Source organism: Ranitomeya variabilis, chromosome 4 (assembly GCF_051348905.1).
Source record: "Ranitomeya variabilis isolate aRanVar5 chromosome 4, aRanVar5.hap1, whole genome shotgun sequence".
Lineage (NCBI taxonomy): Eukaryota > Metazoa > Chordata > Amphibia > Anura > Dendrobatidae > Ranitomeya > Ranitomeya variabilis.
In genome coordinates, this window is record NC_135235.1 from 543,629,037 (window position 1) to 543,654,423 (window position 25,387).

The window sequence follows — 25,387 nt, forward strand, 5'->3', positions numbered from 1 at the left end:
CTGAATTCTGTATCGTTTTCCTCCCCATAATACATCAGTAGTACAGTACATGGGCTGCAAGAGCAAGTAAAATCCCTGCTTGTTGTGCTTTATTATATTCCACCAAATAAGAAGCTGTCTAATGATCATCAGTATCTGTGATAGGAGTTTCTGCAATAACTTTTTCCATGAAGAACTTTAGTGGTACAGTACATGCAGTTTCATCATACTGGCAGTTCTTGGGACGGAGATGGTGACCCCCTTTAAACTACAGAAAGTTATATTATTTCCTGGGGTTCTCCATGAAATCACAAGATATAACTGACAAGAAGGAAGACATAATTTTCAGATTGAAAGGAACAACTTAATAAGGCAATAATAGTTGAATTATATTTATTAAAGGACTAGTGACTGAAGGAACTGAAAAACACACGACTTCTAATTTAATCATTGTATAGTGGAAAATTCTGCATCTTTCTAATATACTATATACATTTTGTATTTCAATTCCTTATCAATTTCAGAATCGCTTTTTGCTCTCTGAATGGAGATATTATTTTATTACATTATTACTCGAGACCCCTTCCTCACCATTTGCACTCTCATTGATCTGATGGTTTTACCAGTCTATGCAAACTTCAGTGAATGGCTCAAGCAATAGATTTATAGGGAGAAATATATTTATATACAAGCAGCTTTAGAAATTGGACCTAGTGTGCACATTTGACTATACACAATGATGTACTTCCCTGTAGCTACTCATTACTGTACAGATACATAATTATTACATTTGTATTAATGAAAATGGAAAATGCTGACCTGAATGATGTCACATGAATGAGCAACGGCTGCAGAGGCGAGCAGCGTGACTTGTATGAGCCACAGGCTTTTCTGAATATACATGGGGAGGCAAAGCAAATGATACTTCACTGTGCATTATTTCATTTCTGGAGAGTCAGAACAGGATGAAACGTCATAGATATTACACATGGCACAGAAATGCCGCCTTCATAGTGACCTGCTTCTGTGTGCCACATAAGAGGACACCAGTCTCTATAAATGAAACCTTGCAGATGGTTCGGTGTCAGATTCCACATAGGAACCAAATTCTAATTATCTGGTGTAAAAAAAATTATAGATGATTGTTTTTAACATTTCTTTTTCTTTTTTTTTATAGAAACTATGTCGGGACACAGAGTAAGTTATCACCTCAATAGTTTCCTCATTAGATACATCCATGTAATCATTTTCCAGATCTGGATCTTTTGATATCTCAGTAAGGCCTCAATCAGACTCCTTATAACCTCCCTATATCTCCTCCTATTACTCCATATAACCCCCTATATCTACTCCTATTACTCCATATAACCTCCCTATATCTCCTCCTATTACTCCATATAACCTCCCTATATCTCCTCCTATTACTCCATACAACCTCCCCTATATCTCCTCCTATTACTCCATATAACCTCCCTATATCTCCTCCTATTACTCCATATAACCTCCCTATATCTCCTCCTATTACTCCATATAACCTCCCCTATATCTCCTCCTATTACTCCATATAACCTCCCTATATCTCCTCCTATTACTCCATATAACCTCCCTATATCTCCCCCTATTACTCCATATAACCTCCCTATATCTCCTCCTATTACTCCATATAACCTCCCTATATCTCCTCCTATTATTCCATATAACCTCCCTATATCTCCTCCTATTACTCCATATAACCTCCCTATATCTCCTCCTATTACTCCATATAACCTCCCCTATATCTCCTCCTATTACTCCATATAACCTCCCTATATCTCCTCCTATTACTCCATATAACCTCCCTATATCTCCCCCTATTACTCCATATAATCTCCCCTATATCTCCTCCTATTACTCCATATAACCTCCCTATATCTCCTCCTATTACTCCATATAACCTCCCTATATCTCCTCCTATTACTCCATATAACCTCCCTATATCTCCCCCTATTACTCCATATAATCTCCCCTATATCTCCTCCTATTACTCCATATAACCTCCCTATATCTCCTCCTATTACTCCATATAACCTCTCCTATATCTCCTCCTATTACTCCATATAACCTCCCTATATCTCCTCCTATTACTCCATATAACCTCCCTATATCTACTCCTATTACTCCATATAACCTCCCTATATCTCCTCCTATTGCTCCATATAACCTCCCCTATATCTCCTCCTATTACTCCATATAACCCTCCTATATCTACTCCTATTACTCCATATAACCTCCCTATATCTCCTCCTATTACTCCATATAACCTCCCTATATCTCCTCCTATTACTCCATATAACCCCCTATATCTCCTCCTATTACTCCATATAACCTCCCTATATCTCCCCCTATTACTCCATATAATCTCCCCTATATCTCCTCCTATTACTCCATATAACCTCCCTATATCTCCTCCTATTACTCCATATAACCTCCCTATATCTCCTCCTATTACTCCATATAACCCCCCTATATCTCCTATTACTCCATATAACCTCTCTATATCTCCTCCTATTACTCCATATAACCTCCCTATATCTCCTCCTATTACTCCATATAACCCCCCTATATCTCCTATTACTCCATATAACCTCCCTATATCTCCTCCTATTACTCCATATAACCTCCCTATATCTCCTCCTATTACTCCATATGACCTTCCTATATCTCCTCCTATTACTCCATATAACCTCCCTATATCTCCTCCTATTACTCCATATAACCTCCCTATATCTCCTCCTATTACTCCATATAACCCCCCTATATCTCCTATTACTCCATATAACCTCTCTATATCTCCTCCTATTACTCCATATAACCTCCCTATATCTCCTCCTATTACTCCATATAACCCCCCTATATCTCCTATTACTCCATATAACCTCCCTATATCTCCTCCTATTACTCCATATAACCTCCCTATATCTCCTCCTATTACTCCATATGACCTTCCTATATCTCCTCCTATTACTCCATATAACCTCCCTATACCTCCTCCTATTACTCCATATAACCTCTCTATATCTCCTCCTATTACTCCATATAACCTCCCTATATCTCCTCCTATTACTCCATATGACCTTCCTATATCTCCTCCTATTACTCCATATAACCTCCCTATATCTCCTCCTATTACTCCATATCACCTCCCTATATCTCCTCCTATTACTCCATATAACCTCCCTATATCTCCTCCTATTACTCCATATAACCTCCCTATATCTCCTCCTATTACTCCATATAACCTCCCTATATCTCCTCCTATTACTCCATATAACCTCCCTATATCTCCTCCTATTACTCCATATAACCTCTCTATATCTCCTCCTATTACTCCATATAACCCCCTAAATCTCCTATTACTCCATATAACCTCTCTATATCTCCTCCTATTACTCCATATAACCCCCCTATATCTCCTATTACTCCATATAACCCCCCTATATCTCCTATTACTCCATATAACCTCCCTATATCTCCTCCTATTACTCCATATAACCTCCCTATATCTCCTCCTATTACTCCATATAACATCCCTATATCTCCTCCTATTACTCCATATAACCTCCCTATATCTCCTCCTATTACTCCATATAACCTCCCTATATCTCCTCCTATTACTCCATATAACCTCCCTATATCTCCTCCTATTACTCCATATAACCTCCCTATATCTCCTCCTATTACTCCATATAACCTCCCTATATCTCCTCCTATTACTCCATATAACCTCCCTATATCTCCTCCTATTACTCCATATAACCTCCCCTATATCTCCTCCTATTACTCCATATAACCCCTTATATCCCCTCCTAATACTCCATATAACCTCCCCTATGTCTCCTCCTATTACTCCATACAACCTCCCTATATCTCCTCTTATTACTCCATATAACCTCCCCTATATCTCCTCCTAATACTCCATATAACCTCCCCTATATCTCCTCCAATTACTCCATATAACCTCCCTATATATTCTCCTATTACCCCATATAACCTCCCTATATCTCCTCCTATTACTCCATATAACTTCCCTATATCTCCTCCTATTACTCCATATAACCTCCCTATATGTCCTCCAATTACTCCATATAACCTCCCTATATCTCCTCCTTTTACTCCATATATCCTCCCTATATCTCCTCCTATTACTCCATATAACCTCCCTAAATGTCCTCCAATTACTCCATGTAACCTCCCTATATCTCCTCCTATTACTCCATATAACCTCCCTATATCTCCTCCTATTACTCCATATAACCTCCCTATATCTCCTCCTATTACTCCATATATCCTCCCTATATCTCCTCCTATTACTCCATATAACCTCCCTATATCTCCTCCTATTACTCCATGTAACCTCCTCTATATCTCCTCCTATTACTCCATATAACCTCCCTATATCTCCTCCTATTACTCCATATAACCTCCTATATCTCCTCCTATTACTCCATATAACCTCCCTATATCTCCTATTACTCCATATAACCTCTCTATATCTCCTCCTATTACTCCATATAACCCCCCATATCTCCTATTACTCCATATAACCTCTCTATATCTCCTCCTATTACTCCATATGACCTTCCTATATCTCCTCCTGTTACTCCATATAACCCCCTATATCCCCTCCTATTACTCCATATAACTTCCCTATATCTCCTCCTATTACTCCATATAACCTCCCCTATGTCTCCTCCTATTACTCCATACAACCTCCCTATATCTCCTCCTATTACTCCATATAACCTCCCCTATATCTCCTCCTATTACTCCATATAACCCCCCCTATATCTCCTCCTATTACTCCATATAACCTCCCTATATCTCCTCCTAATACTCCATATAACCTCCCTATATCTCCTCCTATTACTCCATATAACCTCCCTATATCAAAACTCCATATAACCTTCCTATATCTCCTCCTATTACCCCACATATCCTCCCTATATCTCCTCCTATTACTCCATATAACCTCCCTATATATTCTCCTATTACCCCATATAACCTCCCTATATCTCCTCCTATTACTCCATATAACCTCCCTATATGTCCTCCAATTACTCCATATAACCTCCCTATATCTCCTCCTTTTACTCCATATATCCTCCCTATATCTCCTCCTATTACTCCGTATAACCTCCCCTATATCTCCTCTTATTACTCCACATAATCTTCCTATATCTCCTCCTATTACTCCATATAACCTCCCTATATCTCCTCCATTTACCCCATATAATCTCCCTATATCTCCTCCTATTACTCCATATAACCTCCATATATCTCCTCCTATTACCCCATATAACTTCCCTATATCTCCTCCTATTACTCCATATAACCTCCCTATATCTCCTCCTATTACTCCATATAACCTCCCTATATCTCCTCCTATTACTCCATATAACCTCCCCTATGTCTCCTCCTATTACTCCATACAACCTCCCTATATCTCCTCCTATTCCTCCATATAACCTCCCCTATATCTCCTCCTATTACTCCATATAACCCCCTATATCCCCTCCTATTTCTCCATATAACCTCCCTATATCTCCTCCTAATACTCCATATAACCTCCCCTATATCTCCTCCTATTACTCCATATAACCTCCCTATATCTCCTCCTATTACTCCATATAACCTCCCTATATCTCCTCCTATTACTCCATATAACCTCCCTATATCTCCTCCTATTACCCCATATAACTTCCCTATATCTCCTCCTATTACTCCATATAACCTCCCTATATCTCCTCCTATTACTCCATATAACCTCCCTATATCTCCTCCTATTACTCCATATAACCTCCCTATATCTCCTCCTATTACTCCATATAACCTACCCTATATCTCCTCCTATTACTCCATATAACCCCCTATATCTCTTCCTTTTACTCCATATAACCTACCCTATATCTCCTCCTATTAATCCATATAACATCCCCTATATCTCCTCCTATTACTCCATATAACCTCCCCTATATCTCCTCCTATTACTCCATATAACCTCACTATGTCTCCTCCTATTACTCCATATAACCTCCCTATATCTCCTCCTATTACTCCATATAACCTCCCTATATCTCCTCCTATTACTCCATATAACCTCCCTATATCTCCTCCTATTACTCCATATAACCTCCCTATATCTCCTCCTATTACTCCATATAACCTCCCTATATCTCCTCCTATTACCCCATATAACTTCCCTATATCTCCTCCTATTACTCCATATAACCTCCCTATATCTCCTCCTATTACTCCATATAACCTCCCTATATCTCCTCCTATTACTCCATATAACCTCCCCTATGTCTCCTCCTATTACTCCATACAACCTCCCTATATCTCCTCCTATTCCTCCATATAACCTCCCCTATATCTCCTCCTATTACTCCATATAACCCCCTATATCCCCTCCTATTTCTCCATATAACCTCCCTATATCTCCTCCTAATACTCCATATAACCTCCCCTATATCTCCTCCTATTACTCCATATAACCTCCCTATATCTCCTCCTATTACTCCATATAACCTCCCTATATCTCCTCCTATTACTCCATATAACCTCCCTATATCTCCTCCTATTACCCCATATAACTTCCCTATATCTCCTCCTATTACTCCATATAACCTCCCTATATCTCCTCCTATTACTCCATATAACCTCCCTATATCTCCTCCTATTACTCCATATATCCTCCCCTATATCTCCTCCTATTACTCCATATAACCTCCCTATATCTCCTCCTATTACTCCATATAACCTCCCCTATATCTCCTCCTATTACTCCATATAACCTCACTATGTCTCCTCCTATTACTCCATATAACCTCCCTATATCTCCTCCTATGACTCCATATAACCTCCCTATATCTCCTCCTATTACTCCATATATCCTCCCCTATATCTCCTCCTATTACTCCATATAACCTCCCTATATCTCCTCCTATTACTCCATATAACCTCCCCTATATCTCCTCCTATTACTCCATATAACCTCACTATGTCTCCTCCTATTACTCCATATAACCTCCCTATATCTCCTCCTATTACTCCATATAACCTACCCTATATCTCCTCCTATTACTCCATATAACCCCCTATATCTCTTCCTTTTACTCCATATAACCTACCCTATATCTCCTCCTATTAATCCATATAACATCCCCTATATCTCCTCCTATTACTCCATATAACCTCCCCTATATCTCCTCCTATTACTCCATATAACCTCACTATGTCTCCTCCTATTACTCCATATAACCTCCCTATATCTCCTCCTATTACTCCATATAACCTCCCTATATCTCCTCCTATTACTCCATATAACCCCCATATATCTCCTCCTATTACTCCATATATCCTCCCAATATCTCCTTCTACTACTCCATATAACCTCTCTATATCTCCCCTATTACTCTATATAACATCCCCTATATCTCCTCCTATTACTTCATATAACCTCCCTATATCTCCCCTATTACTCTATATAACACTCCCCTATATCTCTTCCTATTACTCCATATAACCTCCCTATATCTCCCCTATTACTCCATATAACATCCCCTATATCCCCTCCTATTACCCCATATAATCTCCCTATATCTCCTACTATTACTCCATATAACCTCCCTATATCTCCTCCTATTACTCCATATAACCTCCCTATATCTCCTCCTATTACTCCATATAATCTCCCTATATATATATACCGCCAGAACATCTTTGCCCATGCCGTGCTTCAGCCCACTGCACCTTGAACTACCCCTATCAACTGCCGCTCACCAACGACCTCTCCTCACTGACTAAACCAGCAAGTGGTTGCTATTTACTGGCCCCAACAACTCCCAGTTTGGGCTGGACCAATCATTAACTGTCTTTTTACTCTGTCTGTCCCAGCAGTCTTGTTGCTGGGCAAACGTAACTACAGTCACTAGCCTCTAACATTATGCACTAAGCATATTAGGCTTCTTTCACACTTCAGTTTTTTGGCGTCAGTCACTTCCGACATAATGACGGATCGACGGATCCGTCACAATAGTTGAAAAAACGGATGTAACGGATCCGTTTTTTTGACGGATCCGTTACTCGGGGGTTGTATATACTTTTTGGAGCATGCGCAATTGAAAAAAATTGAAAAAACGGATTGGGGCGACGGATCCGCCGAAATGACGGTCGCGACGGATCCGTCGCCCATAGGTGGCCATTCTATGAAATGACGGACGCGACGGATCCGTCGCGATCCGCCATTTCAACGCAGACAAAAAACGTTGCAATGACCGTCAATGTCTAGATGACGTCCGCCAAATTTTGACGGATCGCATGACGGATGGAACGGACGACCATCCGTCACAATCCGTCGCTAATGCAAGTCTATGGGGAAAAAAACGGATCCGTCGAAAAAAAAAACGGATCCGTTTTTTGAGGAAAATGGCGGATTTAGACTGACGCCAAACAACTGAAGTGTGAAAGAGGCCTTACACTTACAGTGCCTATCATGGTCTAATCTGCTCTATGTCCTAAACTCTAATCTATACCTACACCTGAGCTGAGCGCATGTTAGTCACAATAAGCATTACCTGGATAGAATTTACATAGCAGCATTAGTACCTTCCAACACTATACATTAGTTACATTACATTACTAAAATCAGCATGACACAGTTCACATTTCACATGGCACAATAAACCCGAACAACACTATTCTTATAATACGACGCTGTCTTTAGGGGTAGGGACAGGGCAGCCCACACCCTTACATGTTTAGTGTTGCTCTCCTTTTAGTAGTCTCATTTTGAAATCTGCTTAAACTCAGTGTAAGTAGGTCATATAGTAACGGAGGATAACAATAGGACGTCATTCACTCTAACATGCGTCATTCATACATTATGTGTCTTGTATAGGTGTCTGGATGGCTCTTCCTGTTGTGATGCTCAGAGCAAAGTCTACCTGGACTACAGCTGGTACGGGTAGGTCTCCTCAGTGATTTAATGACGGGTCAAGAAAAAAGGCGTCACCTATATATACGTTCATAATACTACCGTATGTAATATCAGGTCACATGAATTCATCCTATATCTGCCATGGACTCTACATTAATGTGCTTAGACTAATTACAGTCTGCCTCTTACTTAAGTGTCTAACATGCTCCAGAATCTTTCCTTATCTGATAACTTTGCCAATACTTCCGAAGCTCTGATACAGACAGCAAATATTGCATTATTTGATTTGGCTAGTAATGACGCCAATATACATAGTCACCAGTTGCAACAATATTTTAGTCGGGGAAATGGAAATTATACCTAGCCAAAACTACAACCAGGGGCAGATTAAGGGTAGTCAGGGCCCCGGGAAGTTTAGGGTGCATGGTCCCCTCGCGTCCAATGTATCATGTGAATGTCACATGACATTTTGGGGAGAACATGTGATAGGTCACATGGTAAACATACGGGTGCTCTGGTGCACACCTGCAGATGTAAGGATACTGAAACAATTTTTTCCCTTAAGTACAGCTCTACACGTAACAATAGGCAATACTATGTAATAAGGGACAGCGCTATACATAGAAAGAGAGGATGCTATAGAATTAGGGACACTGCTTTACATAATAAGGGTAGGTGCACACAAACGTTTCCTCTGTATCTGAGAAAAATGGTCCGATTACTGTGATCAGAGTTTAATCAGAGTTTGATCGGAGTGGCACCAGTTTTTCTTGGAGATGAAGAGAAAAAAAGAGCTTCTTTACCTTCTCCATCCTGAGAGTCTATGTAAATCGGGCAGCATTCTGATGTCATCTGAGTTTCGTCTGATGTTTTCTACTGACCCATAGACTTGCATTGGCAATTTTGATCCGACACTCGGATCAAAATTGAATATGTCACCGATCTTTTCCTCAGATCACTCTGTCTGAGGAAAAAATCAGACATGGGTAAGAGTGCTATCCATGAAAACTACAGGTAGCCTTTGTGACCAATATAATTGGACGTGTGCGTGAGCCCTAAAATAGTTTTTTTTCAAGCAAGTTTATTACTCACATCAGTTCACTGCAAATGTAGCACCCTGCATTACAAAATGAAGGCATGCACCCATTCATTAATGTACAATAAGCCACTGTGCAACCCATCATCCAAAATATCAGTGCCTAATAGACCAAAATTGAGGGCTATTCCAAGAATCAATAAAACCTATGTATAGACAGGATTATTAGTTATTTTTTTCTTTGAAAAATATCATTTGTTTATTACACAAATATAAATAAAAAAATACATATAAAAATAGTGTCAGACATAAGCTAAAACCATACATTTGCCCCAAAAAGCAAAATATAATGGCACACGTAGTAGATAGTGATGAGCGAATATACTCGTTGCTCGGGTTTTCCCGAGCACGATCGGGTGTCCTCCGAGTATTTTTTAGCGTTTTAGTTTTCATCGCGGCAGCTGAATGATTTATAGCTATTAGCCAGCTTGATTACATGTGGGGATTCCCTAGCAACCAGGTAACCTCCTCATGTACTCAGCCTGGCTAGTAGCTGTAAATCATTCAGCTGCTGTGATGAAAACTAAATCTCCGAGCACTAACAAATACTCGGAGGTCACCTGAGCGTGCTCGGGAAAACCTGAGCAATGAGTACACTCGCTCATCACTAGTAGTAGATAGTTTCCATTCAGGATATTAGTCAGAATGATTGGGTCAGGTCCAAAAAGACTTGGACATTAAATAATAAATATACATTGGAAATTTATTCCTACCCCTGGTATTTGGACTAAGCAATCAAGTGACTCCTGTTTATTCAAAGATCAAATAATGCCAAAACTAATCATTACACATGTATTAGAAAAACAGTGAATATACAACAGTGATTGGTGTTCAAAAAGATAAGTCACAGACACAATCATGGAGTAAACCAAAGGACAGTGGGGCAACAAAAGAGTAACCCTATAAAAATAGTATATGCAAAATTCAGTGGTGATGCATGAGGGGAAAACAAATAAACCTGTATGGTAGCCAAGGAGAACCCCTGACACGCGTTTCACATTCTGCTTCCTCCGAGGGGTTGAGGACATGCACCCAATCATTATTGTATAATTAGCCATTGTGCAACCCATCATCCAAAATAGAAATTGATAATCCTCCACTGCCCCCACCCTAAATTCATTATAATACTCTGGGCTCTCTCTGACCCCATCACCCTAACATCATTATAATATTCTGCTCTCTCTCACACCCCCCACCCTCAATACATTATAATACTGTCACAGATGTGTCAGAGGCTGCAGACCATTGGACTGCATCTGTCTGCAGAAGGTCTCAGCAGTTTGCTTTGCAGATTTCTGCCTGGTCCTTCTGACCCAGAGGCCACCTCACCTGGTGCTAATGGCCACACCTGGACCTTAGTGTTGATATACTTCCTGCTTGCTGCTGGCAAGCGCCGGTTATATTTTCTATTTGCATTTTCCTGATGAGGCTTGGAGCTGCAGCAGTTGGTTATTCTCTTGGAGTTTGAAGGACAACGGCGTTTCTCCCTGTGTTTAAGCAAGCTAAGTGTTCCGTTCCCTTGTTTTGTGTATCCTAGCTGTCTTTAGCTGTAGTGGGGATTGACTAGCACTCATGCTGTCCCTCCTAGTGCAGGGCTTATTCCCAGTGCCAGCCAGGGATTACGTATCATGCTCGGCGATATGTGCGGAACCTACATAGGGACGATAGGACAGACAGGGTGACGTTAGATCTGTCTAGGTGTCTCCACTCCCCCCTTCCCTAGTGTTTGGTTCCCCTTCCCTTATCCCTTTTTTGTTGCACTTATTCTGTCCTACACTGTGCGTGACAAATACTCTGTGCTCTCTCCCACCCCCACTTCATTAAAATACTCTGTGCTCACTTTCCCACACCAAATTTATTCTAACACTCTGTGCTCTTTCTCCCACCCCCTAAACCCAATTCGTTATAACACTCTGTGCTCTCAAGAAATCATTATAACACTCTGTGTCCTCTCTCCTGCCCAATTCATTATAACTCTGTGCTCTCTCTCCCTCCCCACCTGTAATTCATTATAGCACTCTGTGCTCTCTTTCCCACACCCTTAATTCATTATAATGCTCTGTGCTCTCTCCCACCCCGCCACCCCAATTCATTATAATATTCTGTGCTCTCTCCCACCCGGCCAGCCCAATTCATTATAATACTCTGTGTTCTTCTCCACCCCGCCACCCTAATTCATTATAATACTCTGTGCTCTCTCCCACCCGGCCAGCCCAATTCATTATAATACTCTGTGCTCTCTTCCACCCCACCACCCCAATTCATTATAATACTCTGTGCTCTTTCTCCCACCCGCTACCCTCATTTCATTATAACACTCTGTGCTCTCTTTTCCATCTCCAATTCATGAACTTAGTCTTTGCTTTCTTTCCCTCCACCCCACCTAATTCATCATCACATGCTTTGCTCCCTCTCCCACTCCCCAATTCAGTATCACACTCTTTGCTGTCTCTCAAGCCGCAGGTCATTCACTTGAAAGAAAAAAACAAACAAAACTTTCCTCCCCTGGCGATCCTGTTGCTCTGCATCCTTCCTCTTCTTACCAGGCAATGCCAACGCATACACACTGAATGACGCAGCCAGCGCAATGACGCCGGCTGCATCATAGTGAAGGTGACATTGGCTCCCTGCATGTAGTAAGTTTGCATCTCTATTGCTGGCAGTGAAGCAACAGGGGACTGCACCCTGCCAGCAATGAGCGCCGCCCATGGTGGTGCAAAAAATATGACAAAGGTTATCTGGAGCCTTGGGCCCTGGGTAGTAGCACAGATTGTCCTCACTATAATCCTCCTATGCCTACAACCACATACTTAAAATCAACTAAAAAGAATTATTTAAGATAGAATTAAAGGGGTAGACAGTTTCATTTCTAAAAAATGTAGTGATCAATAAAGCTCCAAAAAATGCTGAATAATATAATATTGTAATACATTGTCCAAATAAGTAATAAAGTGACAAAAATAATACCACCACATTTTTACGGATTTCATAAAACTTTCATGTAGTGGCCAAATAAAAAAATACCACTATAGAGTTGTGTCTAAATAATGATGCATACTGTGGACAAATAAATAATACTACCAAAGATGACAAAAAAATAAATAAATTTGCCCTGCACAAATAAGCAATATCTCAATATAGTGTCCACATAAATTATACCGAAAGGTTACTAATAAATAAAACCTGCTATAGACGTTACATGTTACCACTAGTGATGAGCGTATACGAGCACGCTCAGGTGGTCTCCGAGTATTTATTAGTCCTCGGAGATTTAGTTTTCGTTGCTGCAGCTGCATGACGCGTGGGGTACTCCTGACTCACAAGCGCCTCTGATAACTATACCCTTACTCCCAAACTCTTTTATATATACCACCCCCACCCTATAGAAGCATCAGTTGTAACACCCAAAAATGACATTACTCCAGCATTTGGATTAAATGGCCACAGCAGCCTTTTATTAACATACAATTACAAAATTAAACAACAACCCAAACTAGGAAGGGGTGGTCCTCGAAGCCACAAATTAAGGATTTCCAATGTTCCGATTATATATATATTCCTTTTGGCCTCCAGGCTTAGTCTTACCCCCAGCCGCGAAGCACCAGCTCGGGGGCAGCTAATAACCAGCCCGGCCAAAACCAACCAATACCAAGTCCCATAATTATCCGTTCCACCGAATGATCGACCACATCCACTCGTAAACTACTCCGGGGGAGTCCAGGACTCATAGAGATCCCCTCCCCTGCAATCCGCCATCGCCCTTTCCACCAACTTCGAGGACCTCCCTCCCCCGCCACCAACATAAATGTTCTGCCACCTCAAACATTTATGTCCCTCCAAACTCTGAGGCCGGTTTCAATGCCCTCTTGAATGGCCAAGCACCACATGTCCATCCCTACCTCATTTAAGTGAACCCCGTCCGACCTCCAATATTCCCCTTTTCCCGATTCTAAATTAATGTGCCGTACGACCACTGCTCCATTTCGTGACATGAAGCGCGAAATTGCCCTGTTCACTTTGATTCTCGCCTTGTTTATTCCTTCAACCGACCTTGCCCCGCGCCACACTTTCCGAGGAACAATGTCAGACCACGCAACCATCAACTTTGGGAACGACGCCCACAACCGCAACATGTCAAATTTTACGTCCTTTATCAGTTCCCGGCAAGGCCTTTTTCCCAAGTCGTTCCCGCCCAAGTGAACCACCACCAAATCCGGGGCCCGATCTAAACGTACAAATCGGTGAAATTCCGGCAGAAATTGACTCCAGACCATCCCGCGCTTCCCGATCCATCGCAACGTCGCGGAATCTCTCTGGAACCCCAGTTGACGCCCATCGGGCCGAACCTCTGCCCTTAAAGCCGCCCAGAACACGAAGGAATGGCCTAAAATCCAGACCAAACGGAATGTACCGCCTGAAATCTAATATATAAAGCTGAATGTGTGTGTATGTGTGTATGTATGTCCGGGATTGGCATCTGAACCGTCGCAGCTACAGCCACAAAATTTTGCACAGTCACACGTCTGGACCCCGAGAGCGTCATAGGCTATGTTGTGAGGTGAAATTTTAACCCCGCGCTTTCCAATTCACCAAACAATTTTGCCCCTATCTACATAATGGGGGAAAAGTGAAAGGAAAAGTGTTGGAGGCGTCGCAGCTACAGGCACAAAATTTTGCACAGTCACACGTCTGGACCCCGAGAGCGTCATAGGCTATGTTGTGAGGTGAAATTTTAACCCCGCGCTTTCCAATTCACCAAACAATTTTGCCCCTATCTACATAATGGGGATAAAATGAAAGGAAAAGTGTTGGAGGCAAATTAACAGCTGCCAGATGTGAACAAGGGGGACTTAAAGAATGAGAGCGATGGCGCCAAAGAGTATATACTGTACAGTTGCTAAGGTGGGGCCCCGACATGGGATAATCACCACACCACCACGGGGTTATGAACACACACACAAAATGTGCCACACACTACCACGTGCTCAAACACATATACCACCCTCAGCGCACATTTCACCACACATACACCAACCTCGCCACATAAAAGTTGAAACACAAAAGTCGCAGCTCAAAACTCGCCACACGCAAAACTCTCCACATGCAAAACTCGCCACACGTGCAAAACTCACCTCATGGAAAACTCGCCACACGCAAAACTTGCACACGTGGAAAAATTGCCACATGCACAAAAGTTGCAACACATGCAAAAGTTGCCTCACACAAAACTTGCACATACTCAAAAGGAACCACACATAAAACTCGCCACGCGCAAAACTCGCCATGCGCAAAACTTGCTGCACACAACTTGCTACACTAACCTGTCACATGCAACTCGACACACAAAAAGTTGCTACACGCATGTTGCCACACAAAACTCGTCTCACAAAAGTCGCTACATGCATGTCGCCACACGCAACTCAACACACACAACTTGACACACGAAACTTGCCCTAAAACACACACAAGTCTGGTATTATCCTTCAAAAATAAAAATCTGATTAAGAAGCTGAAAAACTACAAGAACAACAAATGTACCATATAGGAATCCGGCAGCTGTCAGTCACATGACCAGTCTATTATGTGTATGTGTGAGCTAATATATACTGCCAGGGGGTGGGCTTACTGTTGGCTGGAGATTTATCAGGCTGCCAATTTAGCTTACAAATACTGAGGTAATAATACTGACCAAATAACATGTGAACGAGGTCTAATACAGGAGGAGATGACATACAGATATATACTATATACAGGAGGAGATGACACACAGGTATATACTATTTACAGGGGAGATGACACACAGGTATATACTATATGCAGGAGGAGATGACACACAGATATATACTATATACAGGAGAGATGACACACAGGTATATACTATATAGAGGAGGAGATGACATACAGGTACATACTACATACAGCAGGAGATGACATACAGGTATATACTATATACAGAAGGAGATGACACACAGGTATATACTATATACAGGAGCAGATTACCTACAGGTATATAGTATATACAGGAGGAGATGACATACAGGTATATGCTATGTATAGGAGGAGATGACATACAGGTATATACTATATACAGGAGGAGATGACACACAGATATATACTATATATAGGTGAGATGACACACAGGTATATACTATATACAGGAGGAGATTACATACAGGTGTATACTATATATAGGAGGAGATGACATACAGGTATATACTATATACAGGGGAGATGACACACAGCCGGTATATACTATATACAGGGGAGATGACATACAGGTATATACTATATACAGGAGATGACATACAGGTGTATACTATATATAAGGGAGATGACAAACATGTATATACTGAGGTGAAAATGAGAGGTGTGAGGTGAAAATGAAAAGGTGTGAGTGCAAAATGAGAGGAGTGAGGGAAAATAGTGGAGTGATCGGAAAATGACAGATGTGAGGTCGAAATGACAAGTGTTAGGGGGGAATGAGAGGAGTGAGGGGGAAAATAAGAGGAGTGAGGGGGAAAATGAGAGGTGTGAGGGAGAAAATGAGAGATGTGAGGGGGAAAATGAAAGATGTGATGGGGAAAATGAGAGGCGTGATGGGAAAATAAGAGAAGTGAGGTGCTATAACTAACCACAGATATTTACTATGCCCAGGCAACGCCGGGCTCTTCAGCTAACTTAGATTTACAATCTCCATGCTTTTCTCATGGTCAACTTTATGTGGCCTGTTCAAGAGTTGGAACAGCCAAAAATCTGTTTGTCTTTGCACCTGAAGGAAAAACTAAGAATGTCGTTTATCAAAAGGCTCTCGAATAAGTAGTAGAAGATTACTTCACATTACTTGGCCAATTTAGTTAAATCTGTGTGGAATATCTCTGGTGTTGAAATATATGTTGTAAAATGCTTATATTAGCTTAGTTTTTGCCTTTTAATAATTACATTTCTATCTATTTGTTTTGTGGTTTTTTTGTGCAGAATAAATTTTTGTTAACACATTCTATTTTGCTAACAGCAGTTATTACCCCGGGCGAAGCCGGGTAGTACAGCTAGTAAATAATAAAACCGTAAGTAAGAAAAGACCTTCACGAGGCATACAAAATTCTACTACGCTAAATTCGGGCGGACGTAAGATCTGAATCTAATTGATTCCCATCGACCAATTCTCTTAACCATATCTTCACCTAAACCTCTTTTTGCCGCTTCCGTCGCCGCACCAATCCTAAATGAGTGTCCACTGTAGTCCGTCGGCGAAACACCCCCAGCTGCGAAACACCGTTTGAACACTGCGATAAACTGGAATCGCGATAAGAAAGACCCATCTTCATGTATCAAAAAGGGGTTGGATAACGCGCCACCGCGTCTCATGAAATTGTTCACGCACAACACTGGACACATGATGGAACCCGGAACCGCAAACAAAGCTATTTTACAACCTTTACCGCAAACATCAGTCTTAGAAGACCGCAGTAATATCTCGAACCTGTCACCAAACCCATTAACATCTTCCCTCAGTACCCCCCTTTCTTTAATTTGGAAGGGCTAACCAACTCCCCAAGGCGAAAAGCACCAAAAAAGGCTAAGGCAAAGGCTACTCTGAAAAGGTCAATCTCCCATTGCGATACACATACCATCGACAACTGTGCGCCTAAAACCAATAACACCTCGTACGAAACCGGGCGTCTTAAGTCCTCAACTTTCCAACCCTTTCTCCATCCTTTTAACGCCTGACACACCAAAAATGATTTTGTGACATCCTTGGTACCGCGGGCCTTAAAACCAAAAGCTAACCCTGCTAACAGCTTGTTCGACTTAGAAACGGACCAACCTTTTTCTTTTAGGTGACCGAGCAACAAAAGCAATCTGGGTTCATCTCGTAAACGCTCCCCTAAATAACCTTTCCACTCCTCCCAAACGCCCCATGCATGATCGTATTGTTTCCAGGACCTATCGGATAGGGAGTTCACCAATAAACCCTCTAAAGCCCCCCAGGAAGATTCCACAACTCCGCCGGACACTCCAGGCCTGCTGAGTCCGCTTGAGGCACTAGCTCTCGAAAACGGTCCTCCTGGAGATGAGAAAGAGCGACAACAACTGAGTTACTCTCCATTGACCTGACTTCGGCCACAATCCACAAGTTACACGATAAACCCAAGAAAACCAGACGTTGCAAAATTTTAACCACTAATGGGGAATCTGCTGACAATGAATTCAACACCCTCGCCTCGCTTTCTGACCTGCATGGGAAACGTATCTTTTTGTTCATGATAACCTTGCCCCATAACGACAAGGCCACCAAAATAGGAAACAGGTACGTCAACACGCGATTCGCTGTCCAACCCTGTTCCTTCCAAAATTCAGGCCATTCTGCCAACAACCAAGCTCCCTGAAAAAACAATCTGAAACTGCATCCGTCTACCACTGCAACAAAAAGCCCCAAAACATCCGCATCTATCACCAGCTCGATCCAAATGTACTTACCATTGTAATCTTCCAAAAATCTCGCCCAAACTGCCAGATCATCCCGTAACTCTTTTCTCAATCTAATAAAATGAATGGGAGATATTACACCTGCTGTTGACAATGATAGCCTCCTGCAAAATGCTCAGCCCATCGGCATGATCCGACAAGCGAAGTTCAACTTGCCCAACAACGATTGCACTTCACGTAATCTCAGTTTCTTCGCCCTGTGCGCCTTAAACACTTCATCTCGCAGCGCGCCAACTTTCTCCTCTGGTAATCTACAAACCATTTCCATCGTGTCAATTTCAATACCTAAAAAACTTAAAACATTAAGTGGGCCCACTGTCTTATCTGCTGCTAATGGGACCCCAAAACTCTTAGCAACCTTCTCCATTGAATGCAATAGTATTGAACAGTCTGCCGACTGAGCCGCCCCTATGAACAAAAAATCATCAAGATAGTGTATGCATGAATTTAAACCTGACACTTCTTTTATCACCCATTCCAAAAAAGTGCTGAATGTTTCAAAGTACGCACAAGATAGGGAACACCCCATGGGAAGACAGCGGTCAACAAAATAACCTCCATTCCAATAACACCCTAATAAATGCATACTATCAGGATGGACAGGTAGAAGCCTGAAAGCAGCTTCGATATCTTTCTTTGCAACTTGGCACCCTGGCCGCACACCCGCACCCAATGCATGGCTGCATCAAAAGAAGTATAGACCACCGAGCACAATTGCGGATCGATGCCATCATTTACAGACGACCCCCTAGGAAAGGACAGATGATGTATCATTATAAATTTATTGGGTTCCTTCTTAGGGACTATACCTAGTGGCAATACCCTTAAATTCCGCAAAGGAGGACAAGCAAACGGACCTGCCATCCTTCCCAGACTGACTTCCTTTTCTAACTTTTCAGACACAACCTCAGGAAATTGCCGGGCCGACTTTAAAATTTTTTTTAGACAAATTTGCTGCCGTATCAACTGACGGGATTCGAAAACCATCCCTGAAACCATCTTCCAACAACCTAGCTACCATCTTATCTGGGTACCTATTTAGATAGTGTACCATCTCTCCCAGCCGAATTGGCGTCACCCCTTTTTTCAGATCCCTCTGCTCCTCTCTGTCTGCTTCCCCTGAAACATTTAGATGAACCATGTGCTCCTCCGCAGATTGTACACTCATGCTTAAATTTGCATTTTGCACCAAATCTACAAGCCCCCTCATTGAATGCGAAGCACAAACCCTACTGCATGGCCGTTGGATGTCCTGCCTGACTATAGCCCCCTGCGCTCCCGGGAAAGGATTGATTGTTAATCGCCGCTTTGGATGGAACCATCACCCGCATCCAAAGAGCGATATCCTTATGATCCCACCGAATGTTGGGCCTAACTGCTTTCCTCTGACGAAATTGTTCGTCATATCTCAACCACCCCTGACCCCCGTAAACACGATAAGCCTCCCCTATAGCGTCCATATAACAGAATAATCCCGAACAATTTTTGGGAGCCTTTTCACCTATAACACTGGCCAAAATGGCAAATGCCTGCAGCCAATTTGCGAAAGTTCTCGGAATCAATCTATACCTCCTCCTTTCCTCATCCTCCTTCTTAGACTCATCTCTTCTCACTCTATCTAAGTTAAACCGTTCTAGGGGCAACAAAGAAAAAATTTCCACATACTCCCCTTTCCATATTTTTTCCCTAATCTTGTTTTTTAGATGAGCTCCTAACAGGCCCTCAAAACACACGTATACCTCTACACGTGCTGTATCATCTAACCTCACTGTATCCTCCTTCTCCTTTTCCGTGTCTCCTACCTGGCTAGCCACTGATACTGTAGCGGAAGAAGCGGCCGCACCGGCCCCCCCGCTCTCGTTCCTTAAAGGGAACTTGTCACCCCGTTTTTTCCGTATGAGATAAAAATACTGTTAAATAGGGCCTGAGCTGTGCATTACAATAGTGTATTTTGTGGACCCCGATTCTCCACCTATGCTGCCGAAATACGTTACCAAAGTAGCCGTTTTCGCCTGGGGAGGGGAGGGAAAAGAGCGCGATCTGCGCTATTCCCCTGGTGATCGGTGGGGGCGGCCATCTTCCTGTGGCCGCGCGTGCGCAGATCGAGCGCTCTGCTGCCCGGGGCTTCAGGAAAATGGCCGCGGGATGCCGCGCGTGCGCAGATGGAGATCGCGGCGGCCATTTTCCTGAAGCAGAGATGCGAACTCTGCTTCAGGAAAATGGCTGCCGCGATCTCCATGTGCGCACGCGCGGCATCCCGCGGCCATTTTCCTGAAGCCCCGGGCAGCAGAGCGCTCGATCTGCGCACGCGCGGCCACAGGAAGATGGGGAATCGATCACCAGGGGAATAGCGCAGATCGCGCTCTTTTCCCTCCCCTGTACAGTGGATTCTGGACTTGGGCATGCGCACACCACTACGCCACCAACGGAAAACTAAGCAAGATCTGGGGGAAGACACCACGCCCATCTGACCAGACCAGCCTGATTGACAGGCGAAAACGGCTACTTTGGTAACGTATTTTGGCAGCATAGGTGGGGAATCGGGGTCCACAAAATACACTATTGTAATGCACAGCTCAGGCCCTATTTAACAGTATTTTTATCTCATACGGAAAAAACGGGGTGACAGGTTCCCTTTAAACTCTCTGCTAAGAGATCCCTAGTCTGCACATTAGATACCTCTCCACACATGCCCCCTTGCCCCGAGCCCCTACCCGCATACCCCAGCCATGCAGTAGATGGGGGGGCAGCAGTCTGACCCCCCCCAGACCCCCACAAAAGAGCTAAATCTCTCAGCCCGTGCATAAGCATATTTAATCCCTCGCTAAACCCTCCTGGAACCCCCTCGAGACTACCACTCCCAGGCGAGGTTAACAAAGGGGGATAAGATAAAAAAGAGATGTTCTCACCAAGCTGCCCGAGCGCTGTGGACCCGGCAGCCGATGGTCCGGTAGCCTGATGCTGTCTCTCCTCCTCCGTCCTCCTATCGTGATCTGATGCTCCCTGGTCCCTGCGGGAGTTGCTCTGCGACGCTCTCCTTGGCGTTCCCGGTGGATCGGCGGAAGTCTGTGCTGGAGACTGGGAGCCTGCTTTATCCGGGGACTGCCGCCGCTGATGGTCCCTGCGTGCGGGAATGGGGGATGGGGCTTGCGCAGCGCCGATCGCCGGCCCGAGGACAGGCGCCACGCTCGACCCCCTGCTGCCCTGCGCTGTGAGTGGTAAGGCGGCGCTGCTAGGGCCGGCTGTCAGCCGCCCGCGTGGCACCCCCCGCTGAGGCGCCTGTGGAGCAGGCCCCCGTATAGGGTCTCTCCTGCCCGTCCCACGCTGAGCCGGCTCACCTGCCCCAGTGGCTCTGGCCGTTCCTGGTCCCGACACCCTGCGTGGTCCGGATGTTGAGGAGGAGGCCGACGCCTCCACCTGTTGTAGGCCCCGCCGCGTGACTGGATTCCTCCCAGCTCGCCCTCGGGACCCAGCAATCCCGCGGCGCGCGCTACCAGCTGGAGGGTCCCCGGAGGGGCTCCTAATTCGGCGTCGGGCCCGGGGGGGGGACATCGGGGCTTAAGCGTGCCGGCGGCCTGGACCGCCGCAGCCGGCGCCCTCCGGTGGAGACCTGGGGAGATCCGCTCGCCACCCCCTGGAGAATGCTGCTCACATTTTGCTGCAGCCACGCAGTACCCTGCGTGCTGGCCGCGTCTCGGAGGCTCTGCAGGAGTGCTTCCACCTCCATTTCGTCGGCAGACCGGAGCTTTGTTCGCTGGCAGACCGGTAGGTAAGTGAACGCTCCAGCCGAGTAACTGACGTGTACTTGGCGGTTTTCTTATTAACCGCCCTGCAGTCTCTCAGCCCACAGCTCCTCTACTCCACCCGTTTTGGATCCCTCCCCCTCCCCAATTCAAAAAACTCCACACAGCCCACTTAACCCCGTAATGCCCATTAACCCACTGTGGCCCTGCTGTTCGCATGCGACCCCGTCATGGCGGCCTCCCTTGATGGCCCGGGGCCCAGTACGGCCTTTCTTGATTTACGGCTGCTGGACAGGCTGAACACATGTGGTGGTTGCCTGGTTGCGAGGGAATTCCCACATGTGTTCAGGCTGTCCAGCATCCGTAAATCAGGCAGCTGCGGCAGATGAAAACTAAATCTCCGAGCAATAACAAATACTCAGAGATCACCTGAGCGTACTCGGGAAAACCTGAACAACGAGTATACTCGCTCATCACTAGTCACCACCAATGGTCATGGCCACAAATATCTCTCTAGTAGTCTGACCAAAAGCAAGGGGAGTACACTAATCTAAACCTAACTTTTTATAATATCATAATAAAATGAGTCATGCTCAAACAAGCACAGATAACAGATAAGCAACAAATAAATAATCAAAAAATGGGATCATGAATGATAAAGTGCTCAAAGATGCAGGGTAAAAACATTAGAACTCACCCATTACTCTTTAATGGAGAAGATCTGGGAAAAGGGTCCAGAGAACTAATGTCCCCTAATGACTCCCGCCCTAAAAAGGCAGTACCCAAATTACACAAATAAGATCTATACTTAATAGGACCCCTATATCCACCTCAATGGCGAGGAATTATCAGGGAAGTTTACCCGTAAAGTGGGGTCAATGATGGTAGAAATAGAAAATATGGTGCAGGGCAAGAAAGGTGTGCAAAGTGCAGAGCCTCAGGGAGTTATAGGCCATTCATGGTCACATTTTTTGATTATTTATGTGTTGCTCATCTGTTATCTGTGTTTGTGTGGGCATGGCTCATTTTACTATGGTATTATTAAAACTTAAATAAAACATAACATCATAGAGTAACCAAATAAATAAATAATACTGCCTTATTGTGACCAAAAATATAGTACAGCTATACAAAGGATGGACATGCTATTAGGGTATGTGCACACGTTGCGGATTTGGCTGTGGATCTGCAGTGGATTTGGCCCTGCGGATCCGCAGCAGTTTTCCATGCGTTGTACGGTACCATGTAAACCTATGGAAAACCAAATCCGCAGTTCACATGCTGTGGAAAATTCCATGCGGAATTGTGGTTTATTTTCCGCTGCATGTCAATTTGTTTGTGCAGATTCCACGGCGTTTTACATCTATTTCATAATTGGAATCTTCAGGTATAAAAAGTAGTTGAAATCCCCACAAAAACTGCACAAAATCCGCTGGGAATCTGCGCAGAAAAATCCACAATGGAATCCGCAACGTGTGAACATACCCTTAGAGCTACCTATCTATGCAGCTGCATAGGGGCCGAATAGGTAAGGTGCATTATAAGCTATTAGACTGCAAAGCGCTCATATACAGCTCTGGCAAAAATGAAGAGAACACGACATCAAAACCCTGTCATGGGCAGCCCAATCTCCAGACCTGAACCCCATTGAAAACCTCTGGAATGTAATCAAGAGGATGATAGATAGTCACAAGCCATCAAACAAAAAAGAACTACTTACATTTTTGCGCCAGAAGCAGTGTGATAGACTGGTGGGAAGCATGCCAAGACGCATGAAAGCTGTGATTAAAAATCATTGTTATTCCACAAAATATTGATTTCTGAACTCTTCCTGAGTTAAAACATTAGTATTGTTGTTTCTAAATGATTATGTACTTGTTTTCTTTGCATTATTTGTGGTCTGAAAGCACTGGTTTTTTTTTAATTTTGACCATTTCTCCTTTTCAGAAAAAAAATACAAAACGTATTGCTTGGAAATTCGGAGACATGTTGTCAGACGTTTATAGAATAAAAGAACAATTTACAATTTACTCAAAAATATACCTATAAAGAGAAAAATCAGACAAACTGAACATTTTGTACTGGTCTCTTAATTTTTGCCAGAACTGTATATAGGGAAGAGATACCATATCTCAGGATTGAAAATGCACAGAAACACGAGACATGCAATATATGTATATATTTTTTTATTTTATTTTTTTATGACAAGTGACAGGTCCTCTTTAAACCCTTTCTGGCTATGGCTGCTACTCTAAAGCCTGATGGACAATCCCCCTTTGATATGGTGGCTATACTGTGCTGACTCGGGGATAAGGGAGTATTGGAGTGTAGGGCACAGTGAATAACTGGTAGAAATTGGACCAATGGCGTCTACATAGAGATCTGCAAGTGGAATTGCAAAAACAAGACAAGCAATTAGGGAAGACCATAGAGAATCATTTACTTTTCTTTTTTCATATTAACTTTTCACATTCTAGACACACAAACTGGAGCCTGGACAGTAACAACTAATAATGAGATGTATCACCCCAGCCGTGATTGCATTTGTACTTATCTTTTTCGGCTTTTGTTTTAAGGCTGTTTTTTTGTTTTTCAGTAAATTCTTTTTTTTGGTTGCGCCTATTTTGAAGCCGATTTGCTACTTGTACGTTATGGTCGCCATTATGGGACGTGCTTTTAGTATTACTGATGTGTCATTACTTCTGCATAACAAGAATTTGGCGCAAAAAATGGCAATGTATAACGCATGTCTAAAAAGAAAAGTGACTTAAAAAAAAGCAAGTGATGATTCGGACCCTCAGTATTTTACATGTGGTTATTGCAAGCAATGTTGAGGGTTATATTCATGGCAAACAGCAGTATCCACTTTCCTCCTCACCAGCCCGTGGCTCCGAAGTTGTGTAATGATAACCCCCAGCATGATCTGACTATCTGCAGCTGCCCTGGAATGCTGAGAGTGGTAGTTTCACAACAGCTATGGAGCCGCAGGGTGGAGACCAATGCCTGGAAGCATGTGCCGGCTCGTTCGGACATATCCCAATTTCCATGCCAGGTTCTACCAATGTCTTTGTGAATCTGGAGGATGCAGGAATTGACCTAGTTGAC

At 43.3% G+C, this 25,387-nt stretch overlaps 1 protein-coding gene across 2 annotated transcripts in view; it reads left to right on the forward strand.

Moving 5' to 3' along the window:
• LOC143765663 (uncharacterized) overlaps positions 1 to 25,387 on the forward strand; it is a 36,334-nt gene that overhangs the window by 5,349 nt on the left and 5,598 nt on the right. The window contains exons 2-3 of one of the 2 annotated variants that reach the window (XM_077252548.1): positions 1,157 to 1,176; positions 8,918 to 8,983. In XM_077252548.1, coding sequence (XP_077108663.1) covers positions 1,157 to 1,176; positions 8,918 to 8,983 — 86 coding nt within the window. The remainder of the gene's footprint in view (positions 1 to 1,156; positions 1,177 to 8,917; positions 8,984 to 25,387) is intronic. The other variant, XM_077252549.1, reaches the window with a different exon arrangement.